Genomic DNA, 19992 nt, shown 5'->3' on the forward strand with positions numbered 1-19992 from the left:
TTTTTTATGGGGACTAAAAGAAAATATGGGAAAAATTATGGTCATCTTAGTGCATGGTCTGAAAATTGTTAGGCTTGCAATATTTAAGCCAAGCGAAACAGTGCTGGTAATTTTTTTTTTCATTTAAACCTCTAAAGAAAACTTGCTATAAATGTTATAAATTTTTTAAAAATAGCCATAACTTTTTCTGAGCATAAAGTAATTCTACGAAGTTACCAATTTTTCTACTTAATCTGCTTTAAATTTTATTTCAAATTGAAACTACATGAAAAAAAAAAAACTTTTAATAGGAATGCAGAAGTTGAAGGTTTGGCTTATAAAACTGATAACGAAAATTCTTAATATATTCTGATTAATAAAATAAATGAGTCAATTTCTGTTATGTCTAAGCTTCGCATATTAAACATTATAGAAATTTTGTACATGTATTTTCTTGTTTGTTTTTAGTATACTGTGCATATATATATATATATATATATATATATATATATATATATATATATATATATATATATATATATATATATATATATATATATATATATATATATATATATATATATACATACAGTGAAACCTCCGTTAAGCAGACATTCATGGGACCAAAAAATTTGTCCGTTTCTGAGAGTTGTCCGTTTACGGGAAGGGTACCCTAATAACGAAATTTAACACCGTAAATTGTTTTTAGAATATTCTCAAAGATGTAGAAATAATTAAATAATATCTACAAGGATACTGTAAATATCTACAAGAATATTTATTTAAACAATAAGAAAGATAAAAAATAATATATAAAGAAGTTTGATATAAATACATAATTCTGGATGTAGCTACAGATAAATAAATATAATTTTCCTATTAGCATAGATACTCAAGTTAGATATATGATACAAAATAGGAGCGTACTGTCCTCAGTCCGTTTCAATTATTAGGTTCACATCCCCTTACACCTACTTATCATTTGATAGGGAACATGGTTAACACCTTCTTGGAAAATAAACCTCCCATGATTCACAGAAAAAGTAATGCATACCTGTAAGTCATGAGGACCTATGGAGATGATTATTCACAATTGATCAGCTATCAAGTGTCTGAATAAATGTTTCATTTATATAAACACCTCAAAGATTATACTTCTGTTCTCTTTTTTTTTACCCCAGTTGTGTTAAAAAAAGTCTTCAAATTGATAAGAAAATTAAAGAAATTTTCGATGGGGAAGAAGCATTGAGAGAAGTCATTTCAACTTGAGGGGTCTCATAATTTGTGTGGTCCAGATGAAAAGATCAAAAGATGCCGATGTCAGAATTATTTCAGGAGTGCAGTACCATTTTCTCTGCTTTCTTTACAAAGATAAGGCAAGGTGACAGGAGAAAGATTGATTTTTCGGTGGTGAAATAGCTTAACAATATTTTTAGTTATGGATAAGGCAAAAAGTTTTATTTACATGCTTTAAAAATGGTGAAAAGTTGCATTTTTTTAGCTTGCAATTTATTTAGAAAAAGTAGTGTCCGGTTTGTAGAGATAAAAAACAACGTTACAGGATCAAAATGACTGTCCGCGTCCGGTTACGGGAGTGTCCGCTTTGCGGAGAATGTACGTAATGGTTTATTCATAGAAGATTCCCGGGGAATTAAAAATATGTCCGTATTGAGAGGCGTCCGTTTTGCAGGAGTGTCCATAACAGGAGGTTTCACTGTATATATATATATATATATATATATATATATATATATATATATATATATATATATATATATATATATATATATATATATTGTAACCTAAAGAAAACCTAGTTATAAAATTTAAAATTGTTCACATTTCCAAAAAAATAAGTGTTAGAATAAATTAAAATTCTAGCTTCTGCTACTTAAAGACTTCATACTTTTATAACAATTATGTAACTCAGCATAGATAGTCGCTGTATTCATCACATTAACTGTTATAATATATTTTTGCATTTTGCTGAAGTTTTAGTCATCTGATGCATCATTACAGATTTTAGGTTAATTTTTTATTCAATAGTAATCAATAAATTGAATTTAATTGTGTATATGTTAACCTTAAAAAGTAAGATAATAAAAAATACAATAACAATCAGTTTTTTAAATAATAGCTAATCTTTTTTATGAAAACCAGCTGGCCTTAACATTTTCAGTAAAGGCCGGCTTTTTTAATTGGACTTTGGGTATAAAAAAACTTTTATTTCTGATTAATAAAGATTATTGAGATATTGTTTGTTTTCTTTGATTTTACGAAAATATGAGTTATCACTGAATATATGCCGACATTTCTAAAAAACGTGACCACGTTTTGAATCTAAAAAGTTTGAAACTTAATATAAATTGCAATAAATTTTTAATTTAAGCAGTTGTGGGTATTTTTTTAAATGTGTTTCATTTCACATAAGAATACTTTCATCAACTTGGAGAAATATATCCAAAGATATTGACTAGATTTTGTGTCAGCCTGTTTAAACATTTTCCTCTTGCATTCTTATTTATAATTTTCATGTTATACATTAAATACTTTAAACAATATATTGAAGTAACTATATTTTTATTATATTTTCTTTCGATAATATTTATTTATTAAAATTATTTCTTTTTAAATGAAATTTATTATTATTTTTTTTAATGAGCTGCAAAAAAGGAAGTTTAATTGATATCTGCATTTTTTTCAGTGAACATTGTACTTTTTTGAAATATTTCTAAAAGCAAAGGGTTTCCTTATTTCTTATACATTGACTGTGTTTCGTTTATTTTAGGGAATCCTTACAAATAGTGGGAAATATTTGTGTTAACACTGGAATTCACAGGAGGGACGAACATTCAATGTACAGTCACCAGTCAGGTAGTATTACAGTGTATTTTAAAAGCTTTAAATATGTGTGCATAACCCTAAATTGAAAAAAAAAAAAACAAAAATAGAAAAGAAAGAAAACCTTGCTCCCAAATATTTTTTAAATTGTAATTACTATAATTATTTTATGTATAATTTTTTAATTACTTCTTTACAATAATTAAAAAAAAAATGAATGTGTCAACCTTTACATTAAATTCTAAAAAATCTGAATCTTAATTAACCATTTTATATTTAGCTGGCAAATTAGCAATATGAAGACAATTTCAGAAATTTTTTTCTTTCCTCTATCTTAAAATTAAGAATTATGACATAAAATAAAGAACTAATATTTTGATTACAATTATAAAAAGAAAGTGCATGATATTATTTAGATTAAAAAGTGGGCATTTTTTTAAGGTGTCAATTTTCTCTGTTTAAATTTTATTACTAACCTGGTAAAGATGTATAAAATATGAATATAATCAAAATACCCCAAATTTTTTTTTCATTCTTTTGTCTTCAAAATAATAGTAAAATAAATTCAAAACAATCAAATAAATTCAAAATTTCTATTTGACAAAATATTAAGTATTATTAATCCTACTTAATTGTTGAATAAATGTTCGATATACATACTTCAAGGGGAAGAAATTAGATTTTTTTTATCTGTTATACTGCTAATAATGAGTTAATATGTTTTATTTCGCAGTAATACCCTGATTATCTAAAACCATTGAAGCAGGGTACATTAGCTGGAAGATTATCTGATCTTAGTGCATGAAACTTAATTAATTTGTGAAGTTACTTTGAATACAAACTGACAATCATAAGGCTAAGTTGCAAAAAATTTATAATTGCTAGTTCAACTTAACTGTCAATCTAACAAAATCCAATCAGTCCTACAAAAACAGCCTAAGAAAAAAAATTGTATTCTGTCTGCCTTACTAATTATGAATTAATACTTTTTTTTAGAGCAAAACCACAATTTTCTAAAACAAAAGAATCAGGGTACATTAAATAATCAGTTCAGAGGGATTATCTAATCTAAGTTTAGAAAACCTTAAACTAAATGTAAAGTTAGTACACATAGGAGCCAACTATAGCAAAGTAATATAATTTTTAAAGTAAATTGTTATATATTTTTTTGATTTTTCCCTTACTTTGTTCGACATTATTGTAGAATAATAACTTTGAGGCTTTGATAAACGATACAATATTAATTAACATGGTGCTTAGCGTTTTTAAAAAGTGTTTAAAGATGCTTATTTTGGATTTTCATTTTTTAAAAGTCTTTAAAGGTGCTTTTTTTATTGTTTTGAGAAGTGCTTAATTTTCCCTTTTCGAAAATGAGATTTTTTTCTTTACCATGTTGGTTTTCACCATGTATTATGCAAAAGTGTGATTTTCACATTGTTCTATTCAATGCTTTCACAATTCATTCATCACAATGCAATGTAAATGAATGCGAGTGTGCGTATACTGAGATGGGTTTGGGAAGATTTTCTCTGTCTCATGTGCAAGTCTGCTGCATTTTGCAAGATATTCTCAAATTCAGGCTTCATTTTCCACCCTCTGAAATCTAACCGGAAAATGTCTTGATCTTTTTGTGGTGGCTAATATAATCATGGAAAAGTGTTCTTTGTCAGAAACTAGTTATTTTATTTTGATCATGTAAATTTTGCATTTAATTAATGTATGTAGTGCTTAAAAATATTTTTAAGTGCTTAAAAAGTACTTAAAAGATGCTTATTTTTTGCTGAAAGTTAGGCTATAACTTTCTAGTTAAAAATTTTATTTTATGCTGAAATCTGAGGAATAAGGAAAAAAATATTTTAAACATTTATTTTGATTGTAGGCATGAAACAGTACATGCATGGAGCTGCAGTCAGTGACATGCAACTCTCATGGACGGGTTGCACGGTTATAGCCATTGACTCATTGTCTCAATTATTCTTATATCGATTGGGACCAATTACTGATCCAGGTAAATTTTTTTGTATGTTTTATTATGTTTAAAATTCGATACAATTTAATGAGTTTATTAGTAATAAGCAATTATTTGGTACTTTTCTTAATAGGTGGTCCAATGAGTGTGTCATATGCTTTAACCGTTTTAGAGTACTGCTTAATGACGGGTACAGACTGGTGGGATGTTGTTCTTGGTTTGAGGCCTGGTATGTTGTAAAGTTATTTTATGTCATTGTAATTAAATTTAACCAATGTGAGTAAATTAAGGGTAGTGAGAGAACATAAAAAATCAGGCTTAAATGATAATAATAAAATTACAAAGTTCTTTGAAGTAGATATTTGCTTATGATTTTTTAAACTGCTGAATATCTTATTTGCAAAACCAATTTTAATTTTATTTCTTACATTGTTTTTTTTCTCTCTCTAAACATTGTTTAAAAAATTTTCAATACAATTTATTATACAGACAAATACAAAGAGTATTGCTAGAAATATTAAAAAATTTGATTGACAGAAGTATTTTGAAAAATTATCTGTTGTTATTTCAATTTGTAGGTTCATTTTTATTTCTTCTACAAATGTTGGTGCTAATTATGGTTCCATTTCAAGATCATCATCTGTTTCATTTTTCACTTCTTCAGTTTCTGCAAAAACTTTTTTTTATCGAATATTGCAACTAAATCAAAAGTTACTGCATTTTTTTTTCCTTTCAAAAAACTAAATAACTTGAATTTTTTAAAAATTTCGAATGTGGAATTCCGTTAGTTTCTAAAACGATCTTAATGGGTATTAATATCATTTTAGGAATAACATTCTTGATGGGATCTTTAAAATAAGGCTTGTAAAAACAAAAAATACAGAAATGATGCATTGAGCTTTGATTCCATATATATATATATATATATATATATATATATATATATATATATATATATATATATATACAGGGTGTCTCAGTTAAGCGTTTCAGAACTTCTAAGAGGGGTAGGGGGCATCCTGACGACTCAAAATCATATAGCAATGTGGGGTCGGAAATGCTTTCCTGAAGCGGTGACGTACACAGAAGCACCATAAAGAAATGAGACCGTAAGTGAAAAATCGCTATAATAAAACATTGAAAAAATTATATGGCCTCCTCGGTCACCCGACCTATCATGTCTTGATTTCTGGAGTCATATGAAACACTGGTTTATGACGCCCCTGTTGATAATGCTGGATGCAAGAATCGCAGTAGCTGCCTGCGAGATATGCCTGGAGTATTGCAGAATGTTCGAATGTTCATGCGCCGGAGATGTGAGGTGTACATTGTAGCCGGTGGCAGAAACTTCGAACGCTTACTTTAGCCCATGTACCATATAATTTTTTCAATGTATTATTATAGCGATTTTTCACTTACGGTCTCATTTCTTTATGGTGCTTCTGTGTACGTCACCGCTTCAGGAAAGCATTTCCGACCCCACATTGCTATAGGATTTTGAGTCGTCAGGATGCCCCCTACCCCTCTTAGAAGTTCTGAAACGCTTAACTGAGACACCCTGTATATATATATATATATATATATATATATATATATATATATATATATATAAATATATATATTCAAACTGAGATCAGGAAATCACTTTGTTTTGTTCATGAAAATTCACATACCATTTTTCAATTGAAAATCATATCTTTCAATTTTTACTTTATTAAAATTTTTTTTTAAATATTATTCTAGGTAATTAAATAATATTTCTTTTTTTTAAAAAATAAGATAATTTAAATTTATCTGTTATTTTTTTTATCAAAACAATTTAAATTACCCAAAAATTTTGAGTTTAGTGTGAATCAGAAAATTTATTTTGTTGTAGAATGTAGTTTGTAGTTTTAAAGGTATTGGTTTGATGAAATTGTTATCATTTTTCAGGTTTGATAGAAACAATCTGTGAAAAATTAACGGAGTCATTTAACAGGCAGCCTATGGCTTCCCAACAGGGATGGATTTCTCGGTTTTTGTCTATTAAAGGATCTCTTTATAGGTATACAAATATTTGACTTTAATTCTACTTTAAAAATAAAAAAAATATTTCCTATATTTTTTGCAGTTTAATAATTTTGAATTTAATCATTTGTGTTAAATAAGAGAGTCAAAAATAATTATAATGCTGATAATTATTAAAAATGTTTTTATGAATTAGTCTCATTAAAAATGTTACTAACACACATCTGATGACTGATATTTAACTTATAGTTTATTTAGATTTGGGTTTCCTTCACTTATTTTTAATTTTAAATGAGCTTTAAACTAATTTCAAGGTAAAATATATGAGATAAAAAACCAGTGCTTTCTTTTTATATATTGAGAAGAATAAAATAAAAATTAGCAAAATTATAATAAAGTTCAATTTATTTGTTAGAAGTAAATATTGCAGTGCATATCAAACAGTGCTCGGTCCAGAAAAAATAAATTATGGAAAAATGGAAAAAGTATTTGTTGTATTTTATTTTCAGATATTTACAGCTGTAAAATTCAATAAAATTAGTACAGCAAATCCTGTGTAAGTAGACCACTTGTGGTGCACTGCTGCATCCTCTATTATAAGTTGACAAATTCTGGATACATTTATTATAAGGGGAAAATTAGTTTTTTTGGTTAGTTATCATACAGTGGAAAAATAATAAATTTCCAGATTATAGGTTTTTAGGATAAACATCAAAACATATTATTCTATAAAAAAAATAATGAATAGATAATAATGATAATTAAGGATAATTTCATACTACAGCAATATCTTATAGGTGGAATCATATTTAAAAAACGAAAGAATGCTTAGTATGATAAAATGTATTTATAAAAAAAAATAAAACTGAATCGACGATAATTTAAACTTTTCTTTTTCATGAATAAAGCTGTGTTTTTTTCCCTATTTTCCTTAAGATGTGAATCACAGTTAATCGAATAAAAATAAATTCCAAAAGTATCAGACTTCAAATGAATCAGATTCTGTTTAAACTATTTGGATTCACTGAGAAAGAAATCTAAAACATCAGAATATAATTAAATGATGAATCTTTCTTTCAAAAATGAGCTATCTATTTTCCTCAAATTTACTGATTGCCCAGCTCTTGCAGCTATACAAAGCAATAGGTATAATCAGGATTTTATATAAATTTATTTTAGTTCCCACTTCAAAAGTAAACTTAATTTTACCAAACTGATTAGTTTAAAATATTATTTTAGTTTTGAATACTATTTCATCAATTCATTGAAATTACAATACATTATATGATACGTAGATACTTTCATGGAAAAAAAAAAGTTTCAGTCTTTTTTTTAAAGCAGCTCTTTTTGAAAAATTTTGTGTTTCAGTATCAGCAGTCAACATTCAAGATTGTCGAATTGTTGACAGCTGTTTTGCAATCTCTTGTCTTATTGAAAAACCTGCACTTAGCGATTGCAAAGTAATATTAAAGTTAGAAAAAAAAGCAGTATCAAAGTATGCTAAATTATTAACATAAATAGAATTAAAATAATAAAAAACAAGTTTATTTAACTTAACAGAATGATGTCTTAAAAAACCTTAGAACCTTTCAGTTTTGCCTAACAATCAAATTGATGTTGATGCTTTAAATTTCACTTTTGTTGTTGATCTTGTTACTAATTGGTTATATTTTGACAACACTATTATTTTTTGATTCTTAATTATTAATCTGTCTTTAAAGTTTTCGTTTTTTATACTTCACATTTAATAAGGATTATAAAAATATATAAAAAAGACTGTACTGAATAAAATATTCCTAAGTTCATGAATATTTTATCTTGGTTGATTTTGATTGTCTTTGATGTTAATGTATAATTAATACTGTAAGTTAATTTAAATTTAAACAACAAATCATTCAAATATTATGCCGCAGTTCTGGTGATTCCTATATTATCTTCTAAATTCTCTTATAGGTGTTTAAGTAATGGGCAAGCCAAGGCTGGTGATTGTCATGCTCTTGTTATGTTGAACGCAGTTTCTGCTGCAATGAAAGGGTTATTGCGTCCCAGAGATTTATCAAATCAGGATAAAGGTCCAGTAGAGAATCTCACTGGTAAGTATCTGGAAGAAAAATGTATTTAAAAATTTCTTACATCAAGAAAAAAAAAACCTAATTTATTTTGTAAAATTCAACTGGATATGCTATTCTTATTAACTTGGTAATTTTTTTTTTCAATGAATGAAAGGAAAACTGTATTGATATTTTCAATGCAAAGTTTTTATTTTTAATGATTTGAGAGGTTAAATTTAAATTACATTCATTTTTTAAAAGTGATTTGTTTCGTGCTGTTGAATATTAATTTAATTTTATACTTTTTAAATAATTAGTAATTTTCTTGATTAATTTATTTGATTAGTATTTAAAGATTTCCCAAATTACAAATGTCAAAAATACAGTAGCAACAACAGTATCCTTATTCAGTTTTTTTATATATGGTTTAGAAAGACCACAGTATTGCACTTCATTTTGTGTATAACTGAATAACCCGGTTGCTTGAGAGCATTTAAAGTTAATGTAAAGTCATTCTAGCGATAGATGCAACAGAACAAAATAATGCGCAGTAGTAAAATTTTTTAGTGGTAGAATATAATCTGTGGTTACTCAGGCAGTATGCAGCTCAAATGTCACTAGTCGTAACTCTTTGATCACTTCTAATAATTTTATTAACACCAGCAATGTTTATTTGCGATGGTTTTAGTGGAACTGATGTTGATGTCCACACTAAAAAATTTTAAGGCTGCTGTTTACAGGTGTTTGTCTTGACATTGAATTGATCCACGTAAGCAGTCACTATTCAACGATAAGTATAATTTTTATGTTCACCATTTGCTTCTGAAAACTGTACCACTGTGCATTTTCTATTCTAGACATATCAATCTCAAACACAAATTTATTACTTTAATGCTTAAAATTCATTTATTCACCAAATTCATGTAATATATTCTCTTCAAATGCTCTGAAGTGAACGGGTTATTGAGTTATACGCAATCAATATCGAACGCAATATTAAGAAATTTTGTTATAAGCCAGTAGTAGCTTTATTAATAGTGGCCGCTTTTTCAGAAATTAAATTATGAACTATCTTAACCCCCTTTAAGTTAGAATATAATGTATTTCTTTAAAACATTTTTTAAAAAATGGTAAACAGTACTGAGATAATTTTTCATTCAGAGAATGCAGAGAAAAATTTCTCATAGTTTGAATTTTTGAACCAATAATGCGAAATAAAATAAGTATTTATTGACAAATATATAATTTATTTATGATATAATGAATCCTCTTCTTTAATTCCCGACAAACCAAGACGTGATGCAGTTGCGGCCTTCCACTTATATACAGGCCACGATTGTCTTTCTGCTCACTTATACCGCATAGGCCTTTCCCCCACGCCTTTTAGTCCACTATGTAAATCTGGAGAGTAATTGGGCAGGGACCACCTGCTTCTATGTGGGGCCTTTTATGGGCACATTGAGTCCTCAAGATATTGGTAAGCGAAAGAACTTCTAAGGCAATGACTTCGGTCTTCTTTCTTTGTTATCCTATGTTCATTTGTATTCATTATTTATTTCATCTTTCTATTTGTACCATTTGCCTTTCCATTGGAAATATATAAAAAAAATAATAAATCTGAAATAATTCCACATTGAAATTGTATTATTTTTAAATATTATCAACCATAAATTAAAGAGAAGACTAATATGAAATTGAGTTAAATTCAAATGAAGCCTCTGATAACCGAATTCATTCTACTTGAAATTTTGAACCACTGAACTTTCTGGTAATGAATACAGCTTTCCCATGTAATAAATAATATGGAAAAATTGAAGGCAGGTGTTTTCGAGTACGCTTTGTGCATTTTTGGCAAGGAAAGTGGGGATTAGAAAACAAATTATTAACGATTTTTTTATCTCCCTGTGATTGGTGACTACTAATTTTGTCCTATATATCTATAAATCCTAAGATATTGCAGCTAAATTTCTAGAGCTATCACATGTGCCCGCTTTTAAGTTGAGCTATATTTATACTTAAATTTTTTTAGTTCTGTTATTAACACATTAATACCAATAGAGAATAATTTTTATTAATATCTTTTATATTGTATTATTATATATCTATTATTATTGTAGTTTGCTTTTCAGGTAGTTTATTTATTTATTTTTTGTAATTATTTCTGACAAATTGGCAATATATTGATGTAAAATGCTCTTAGAAATGCTAGTGAGTTAATCAACTAAAAACATTAAGTGCAATGAAATCTATATTACTAACATGCATTGTTAAATTAAAAAAAGAAAAAAATCAAATGAAATTTTATGAAGTTATTGATTTACATGTTTTAAAAATATTATTTGAAGTTTCAAAATTTATTTGATGTAAAATTTAACAATCCAATGCTTAGGGCACTGGAGTTTGGTTTTTACATAATCTAAAACTTAAAATAGTCTCAAAAGCCTCCTTGAGTTTAATATTTAAATAAGGTGCTAAAACTAAATTTTCATCCAATTGCTGCAAACTCTAGCTATGCCTCTGGTCATACCACACACAAAAAAGAAGTGCTAACTACAAGATCATGTTACAAACATTCAGACCATTGAATTTTTTTGTGGTTTTTAAAATATTTTTTCTTAAATTATGAAGATGTATCAAATTTTGTCAACTCATTATTTAGGATGAGAGCTTCCTTTCATTATTTGGATTTTGATTTTATATTTTTGGTTCCATAGCTATATTGACAAACAAGCCTACTGATACAATAATGCAGTTGGACAAATTGTTGCTTCACCTGGAGCATAAAGAATTCACAGTGGAACCAAATATCTTAGTTTCATTACAAAACCTGATACAGTGGGTTGCTGATTGTGCTATTTACCTGCTTGCTTCACTACCGTATCAGTCCCAAAGTCATTTGAGATTCCCGGGGGTAAGTTTCCTTTTTATTGAAAAGTTGACATTTATTCTTTGCAAATGAAGAAGTTTTGTGGAGACATTTTACTAAGTTTGAGTCTATTAAGCTTAAACTTTATTAGGACTGTCAGAAAGAAATTAAAAATTATGTCTAGCTTTTAATTCTGATCCTTCAGTTTCAATTTGGTGAAATCTACAAATCTGATTTAAAATGTTCCACACTATTGGTGTTTTAGTCTGCTTTCAAAAAGAAATGATGTTACTAGCTTTATGATGTTACTAGTTAACTGTTCATTGCCGAATGTGCTTTAAACCTTCTTCCACTCTCAAAGTATTTTAATATTGTCACTCAGTACCTTCCCCCACTTTGATCTTAATGTGCAAAATTTAAAGTTTTGGTGAAATAAGTGAATGAAGTTACCAGTTGATAGTTCACTAAAACCATTTTAAGATTATCTGTCAGATCTTGATTTAGTAAATTTAAAAACTTTGCGAAATAAATTAATGTTATATAATTAAATAAGACTAAAAAAATATCTTTTCTTTCAAAATCATGACTTTTTTTAAAAATGTCATGTAAAACTAAAGCTAAACTTTTTAAAATTATTTTATAATCATCTTGATCTTGATGTGCAAAATCTAAATTTTTGGTTAAATAAAATAATAAAGTTACCATAATTGCTGACTGAAACCGTTTTATCTCACAGATCTTGATTTAGATAATTTCAAGACTTGGGCAAAATAAATTAATGTTATAAGATTAAATAAGACTAAAATAAGATCTTTTCTTAAGAAATCACGGCTTTTCCCCAAAAATGTTATATAGAACTAAAAGTTAACTTTTTAAAATTATTTTATAATCACAGTTGAACAGCCTACTTGATTTTTCAGTTAGCGACTACGAATGTTCAACACCGTAGCCTTGTAATAATTTTGACCCAATCTTGAAGACAAGGGAACTCCTGGATCAAGTAATGAAATTTGCCTCTGTGCAGGACTTTTAACTAACCCTGCATTTGCATTACATGGAGAGATAAACCGCGAAAACTTCCAACAGTTAGCCTGTCGGCAAAGGGATTCTAACCTATGATCTGTCTACCACTGACGATATTTTATGTTTGCACTGTGAACCGGGTGCTGAATTTCTATTGACCAGCCATCGCTGGAGATTCAAACTCGAGTGACCTCATAGGGAGGCAAGCGCTCTATCCCCTGAGCCACCACAGCTTATTTTACTTTTAAAATTATTTTACTTTATACCTTTTAACTATTTAACTTTTATTTGCCCTATTAAATAAGAATTTTAATTAACTGAGGCAGATATGATTCAGAAAATCTAATATCTAGATTAATTGATAATTGATGAATAATTTTGTGAGGGAAAATGATAATTATTTCTAATATGTTAATATGATGACTACAAAGAAAATTTGTTTGATTTTTTAATTGTTTTGAACTAAATTTATTTCTGTTGATAACCTCTCACTACTTGAATTTAAATTACTAATTATGTGCTTTTCTTCAAAATTAAACAGCCATACATTATTCACTTTTGTGTAATTAACATTACTGCCATAGTTGATGTCATTATGGAACTCTACGTTATGAGTTTAATACAATATACAGTTTAGTGTTATGCTGAAATTGATATTATTTGACCATTTTATATTGCCTCTATTATAAATCAATGTTTTGACATTTCTCCTGTTGTCCAAATATAGTTGAGTTTTCTTGTTGTCGGCTGTCAAGGCAAAACAGGTGCTTTTGTTCTTGTTTTCCAGTGGCGCCGTCTTTGGCCAATAATTCCACTTCTGCAACACCCATATGTCACACACACCCGTTCATAGGGCGGACCCATTCATACTTCCATTCATTTGTCCACAGATCATAATTTTGACCTGAACCAGAAAACAACCAATCTCCAATTCAGTACCCCCAGAGGTATTGATTTGTTATGGGAATATGGTGGACTTAGTGACCCAACAGATTTAACATGCACCAGTCGCCATTTACTACATGGTCGTCTTTGACTCACAAACGTGAGTCCAGCTCTCTGCCAACCAGGTTATCCCGGCCTAGTTGATTCTTAAATTCATTCTATAAAAATTGCTTTGTATAAATATTAGTAAACTAATTTCAATTTTCTTTTCAAAGTTAAAATGTTTTATTCTGCAAACCTTAGTTACTTATAGAGTTATAAAAAGTAATACTCTATATTTTCCATTTAGAAATCAACGTCACAGTTATAACATATTTTATTTCCATATTGTTAAGGTAAAGCCGCTGCAGTAGAATCTGCAATTAAATATATGTGAGCTATTTTTTGTAATTATAATATCAAAATTATTTCTATTGTTGATTTTCTTGGTGATAATTATTGTATGTATATCACCAGAAGAACATAGCAGGGAAAGAATGTGTCTGTTTTTATTAGGGTTTTTGAAAATGTGGTTTTATATTGAAGGGTTTTATAACAAAATGTAATATTAATTTTCCTTTTCTAATGTTTTTAGGGAGGTTTAATCTCAGATGCCAAGTCACTTAATAATTTACGAGAACTTCTTGTCATCATAAGAATATGGAGCTTTTTGAATGAAAGCTGTCTACCTGTGTTTACAAAAATGTCAGGTAGTATTTATTTTTTTCTTAATACTTGCTTTTTTACATACCTTCAGTTGTTAGTTATTAAGTGTCAAAAAAAGTATCAAGTTAATAGTAATAATTTAAAGTTACTTTTTATGTTTTATTAGAAACAGATCTGGGAATCCGTTGTTAATTTCTTGAGCAATAACTTATTAGCAATTGTTTTTAAAAGGTGCAAATTAATCGTAACAAGTTTTATGAATATTCATGTTCTATTTTTACTTAAATCCAATTATTACAGAAAGATAAATATCAAGCATGTTTATCAATTTTCCAACTCTCCTGTAAAAATCAAAATAAATCTCCTTGAAATTTTAAAGAAAATTTCACAATTTTCAAAAATATTTAATTTTTGAAATTTAATTTTTTTAAAAACATTTTAAAATATGAATGTTAGTCTCACTCCTGGATGTAAAATCCAAAAACTTTTATAGTATAAATCCGTTATTAAAATATCTGGTTTTGAGAGAATACTAATATAATGAACATGGTGCGTATCATTTTTAAACAGTGCTTATTTTCTATGTTAATGTTTTAAAAGCCCTTAAAGGTGCTTTTTACATTGGGTGTTTTTAAAAAATGCTTAATCTTCCCTTTTCAAAAATGAGATTTTTTTTCTTTACAACATCAATTTTCGCCACATATTATGCAAAAGCGTGCTTGTCACATTGTTGTATTCAAAGTTTTCACAATTCATTCAACCACAATCTATTTTAGTGTACCGTCTGTCCATAGCGTATGAAAGCATCAATCATTTTACAGGTTTTATGAAATACTTGTGAGTCTGCATTTACGTATAGTGAGCTGGGTTCGGTGAGATTATTGCACTCTCATGTGCAACTTTGCATTATGCAAGATATTCTCAATTTCAAGCTTCATTTTCCAACCTCTCAAATCATACTAAAAAATCTCTCGATCATTTTTTAATGGCTGATATAATCAGCAAAAGAATTCGTCAAAAACTTTTTATTTTATCATGATCATGTAAAGTCTTTGAACATTATTTTGCATTTTGTTGATGTATATAATTCTTGCAAATATTTTTTGTGTGCTTAAAAAGTACTTAAAAGATGCTTGTTTTTTGTTGAAAGAGTTAGCTACACACCCTGATAAAACTTGTGTCTTGTGAGTAGCATAATTTGTTTGTATCACATCATCAAAATCAAGTTTTTTCAGTTTCCACAAAAGGAAGCAATATGAGTTATAAAATGTGCCCCATCGTCATGACATATTTTTATGCAAAAAAATTCTCTAATTGAAAATAGTTTGTTATGTGTTTTAATTTTACTTAATTTTTATTCAATAAAGTCTTAGTCTTATGAATACATTTTTGAAGGGAGAAATTTAAAATATTTTACTTGAACAAATAAAAGTTTGTTACTCCCAGCTTAAAAAAAATTGCTTTCGCATTATAAAATTTCAGTATGCTCTAAATTCCTATTTTTCTGACTACTGCACACACAAATACACAAAATCTTCTTATTTTTGCTTCTCTAATGCTTGCAGCTATATAACTTGAAAGAAAATTATGTATAAACAGTTAAAAAGTAAAAAAATTACATTTGCCCATTATATTTATGAAATTGTTGTATTATAGTGCACTAAAAACTTATATATATTGTTCTATGTGCTTTTTAAATGTTTTATATTACTATTTTAGATAATTTGGATGTTCTATCACTTTTGTTTAAATTGTTGACAAAAACTCTGATTACACATGGATCAGAACCTGAGGATACTTTATTAGGTATGAATGTTAATTCTTTTTTTACTATTATATTATTTAAACTACTTATGTCAATGATAACTTTAATAGCAAACTAATTAAATCAGTGCTAAAATTAACTAGCTGTTATGTTACAAAGTGCAGAATGAATTGTTTCATCCAATTACTTTTTGGATCCCATTAAATTTTGTAATGGAATGTCAAAAATACCATCAGGAGTTTATTAAATATATATGCACCTAAAGTTTTTAATATTAGGTTATTTGGGGTTAATATTTTTAACTGTTTTATCTGTTCAAAATAAATATGTTGGTGTTCATGTTTTTGTTTTACTTATGTAAAAGTAAAATTTTACAAAGTTTAAGATAATGTTTCATAATAGCTTAAAAAAATGAGGCTAATCTGAAGTAATTTGTAACTGATTTTCGGCACCCAAAAAATTTAGAAGTCAGTCTTCAATATACGTTTGATTCTTTGTTTTGGTTGATAAATATACTTTATCTTTTTTTTTATCTTAACTTTTTAAAGGTTTTATAAGTAATAAAAAAAAGTCACCATTATGAAAATGCTCACTAATCTATGAACTAATATTTATTCTGTAAAAATAAATTTTATTTACTACATTTAAAAAAAATGCTTTTTATAATATTTTAAAAGTTAAATAATAATAATATTGTAATTATCAAAAAGTATAATTTCGCGATAAAAAAATTGAAATGAAATTTTTTTTTAAATATGATATTAAAGGCCGGCTAGATTGAATTAACTTCTTTTTTTCTTACTGCATTTTTTAATGTTTTAAGAATAAATTTAATGCACGGTAATATGAGCAAAAAATTTAAACTTTTAGTTTCATTTTGGATTTGTTTTGTATGGGCCAGAAAACAAATATTTTTTTTTTTGCATCTTAAAAACAATTCAGTTTTTATTTTATCTGCTTATGAATAAAAAGTATTTAATGTTTTGAGTATTTTTTTAATATAAATGCTCTCAGAATTATACAAGTTAAGCATTGCGCCAAAAAAAAATTTTCTTGTTTGTTTTCTTGAACGTTTGCTTATTTAACCTATTTATAATTATTTTTCTTTTCATGTATTATAAATATGTTTGTAGCCGGTATAAATAATTAGATCATTTCTAAACAATGAACACAAACTCTTTTTATCATTATAGAAATGTTTTTAAATTATGTTCCATATTATCCTCATTATTCTTTGATTTCATTTTAGACACCCTATTTTATTTAAATTGGACCTACTTTTTTTTCATGAAAGATCTTTTATTTTATTTTTTATTAGTCAGAAAATTAATGCACCCAATTAGTTCTCATTCAAAGTTTTTGGTACTTTATTAGATGTTTTATTTTAAAATTTAAACAAACTGAAATTATAATTTATGCAATTAATACTTAATATAAACTTATATTGCAGATGAATGTAGCCTTCTCCCGAACCAAGTGCTTGTACCGATAATTGAATTAGGAACACAAGCTTTAGGTGTGTATTTTGCACTTGCATTTGTGATCAATAACAGTACAATTATATATCACTTTTCTTTTTTTTTATGAATTCGTTTGAAATTTCAAATCTAGTCATTATCGTAAATAACAGGAGTCATCTGCTTACACACTATAATGCATCAATTGTGGCAAAAGTTGTGGAGGTGATGGGAATATTTAGTAATAATTGTGTGTCACTTAGGCATGTAATTCTCAATTCTTAAGTACAAAAAATAAAGTAAATAAGCGTGCTAGCAGATTTATGTCGGCAAAATTATTAACAGATTTTAAATATATATGCAATTTTAAATATATATACCCATGAACAACGATTTCTCACTTTTAGTGTCTTTTCAGCTTGGTTCTCTTTAATCTTCTATATCAAATATGTTAAAAAATCATGGTATTTAGAGGTTCCTCTAGTATTATTGCCTTGAAATACTGACATTTCGAGTAACCTTTCAACAAGGAAGAAGTATTTTAGAATTGTTGGAAAATTCTTTGTGTACTCTTTATCTTTATTAAAAAATCATAAGAACCGCGGCTCTTTTTTTGAGCCGCGGTTCTTACATTTTGCTTTGCTGCATGAAAACTATGACACTTAGAAAACTTGGAAAACTAAATGATACTTAGAAAAGTGTTCAGGAATTATGATGAAATAAAAAAAATAATAACATTAAAAAGTTATTAATTGTTAAGCTTGTTGGAAAAAATACCATCGTTCGCTCTTTAGACTGCAGGGATACCACTACAGAGTTAAAAGGTTTCCATGTGTTTGTTTATAAACTTAACAAAGTGATTTTTAAACAAATTTCAATTTGTTCAAAAAATTTTACAATTGAAAGCGTTTTTTTGGTGAATTTTCTACCTTTTTTGTTCTTTTTTTTATTTTTCATTGCTTTACATTACATTTTGCTTTTTCTGTTCAAAAAGACTAAGACTTAGAGACTTGAAATCAAGAAAATGTGTACAAGGAAAAAAAAGTATGATTCTATTGTTATTTCGAGAATTTACTACAATAGCTTCAGTAACTGTTAATCTTGTAATAAAATAAAAAATAGCTGTTGAAATGGAACTACAGAGTTGAAATTTAATATACTGATATCAAGCAACATTTATAATTTTAACGAGAGTTCTTTTCGAAATTCCCATTTGCTTGATAGTTATTGCAATAAAAGGGCTTTTTTGTGATTTTTCACTTTAAATATTATCTATTGTTGTAGAAAATTTATTTTTTCCCTACGTTATTTATTTTTTCCCCACGATATTTATTTATTTAGATTTTTTTACTTTATTAACTCACGTATGAGTAGATGCGGATTAAACATTACAAAAAAGAGAGAGAGAAAGATTATGTGTTGTCAGATATAAATCTTAATATTTATAGTGAAAATTTTAAAATGTTTAAAAAAAAAACTTAAAAAAGAGTGCTAATAACCTTCCTCTATTTGAATTAGTATAAATTTTGTAAATGAGTAAAATTACTTTTCATTTATCTCTTCTGATTGAGTCACACATACTTTGTTCCTTTGGCTAAGCTTTTTTTTAAAGTTCAAAGGATTATTTTAAAAATTCAAGTGATGATCCATTTCTTTATGTTAACAAATGTTCTTGCATAAAACTAAAATGATTGTTTATTTAATAAACCAAAATGTTCTGCTTTTTTGTGGAAAATATGACATTTAAGAAGAAGTAAACAATGATGAACAAGAATCGATTATGGGGGTTGGTGAGCGAAGTGAGCAGGGGTTGTAGCCTCGTAGTAAGACGAAAGTGAAGGCATTTTAGCTTTATGCAAACAAAAATTTTTGATATTTTTTCATTTAAAAAAATTTATATATATATATTTTTTTTAATCAATAAATTACATTTAAGTTTAAGATTGTATTTAGGTATTTAACAAAATATAATTAAATTTGTATGCATTTTTATGAGAATTTCGATTATAATGGCAATTTTTATGTCTCCAATATAATGACATCTTGTAATTTATGATATTTTTATCCAGTCTGATAGCTTCATATAAAGTCCTACTGAATGTATAAAATATTTTTCTTAATAATTGCCAGAGAAAATTAAAATAAATCTGAGTATCAAATTACACCATTGCTTTGATGCAACTGTGATCCAAACACCTGCCTGTTTTAATTTAAAGTCTTGTACCTAATTGAAATCAAGTCTTGATTATTCAAATATAACTCCGTTCTTGTTCTGAATTTCTTTGTTTTGTCTATCATTAGACAGAATAATTATCAATATGCATATTAATAAATGAATAAAAAAGCTGAGTTTTTGCATTTAGAATTGGGAACCCACTTTTAATATAAAAGGACACAGAAATTTGGATGCCCTGTTTCCTAAGGACCGATACTTTCCAAAGTCT

At 27.2% G+C, this 19992-nt stretch overlaps 1 protein-coding gene across 2 annotated transcripts in view; it reads left to right on the top strand.

Annotated features, from left to right (window-relative positions):
* Positions 1-19992, top strand: part of LOC107440536 (mediator complex subunit 16) — a 41224-nt gene that overhangs the window by 18004 nt on the left and 3228 nt on the right. For both annotated transcript variants that reach the window (XM_087154015.1, XM_043049781.3), the window contains exons 12-20: positions 2768-2853; positions 4700-4828; positions 4923-5018; positions 6722-6833; positions 8750-8889; positions 11562-11758; positions 14256-14370; positions 16046-16132; positions 17542-17607. In XM_087154015.1, the coding sequence (XP_087010141.1) occupies positions 2768-2853; positions 4700-4828; positions 4923-5018; positions 6722-6833; positions 8750-8889; positions 11562-11758; positions 14256-14370; positions 16046-16132; positions 17542-17607 (1028 nt within the window). The remainder of the gene's footprint in view (positions 1-2767; positions 2854-4699; positions 4829-4922; positions 5019-6721; positions 6834-8749; positions 8890-11561; positions 11759-14255; positions 14371-16045; positions 16133-17541; positions 17608-19992) is intronic.

The sequence above is a fragment of the Parasteatoda tepidariorum genome, chromosome 10, assembly GCF_982258835.1.
Source record: "Parasteatoda tepidariorum strain Cologne lab strain chromosome 10, Ptep-v5.0, whole genome shotgun sequence".
In the NCBI taxonomy this organism is placed as follows: domain Eukaryota; kingdom Metazoa; phylum Arthropoda; class Arachnida; order Araneae; family Theridiidae; genus Parasteatoda; species Parasteatoda tepidariorum.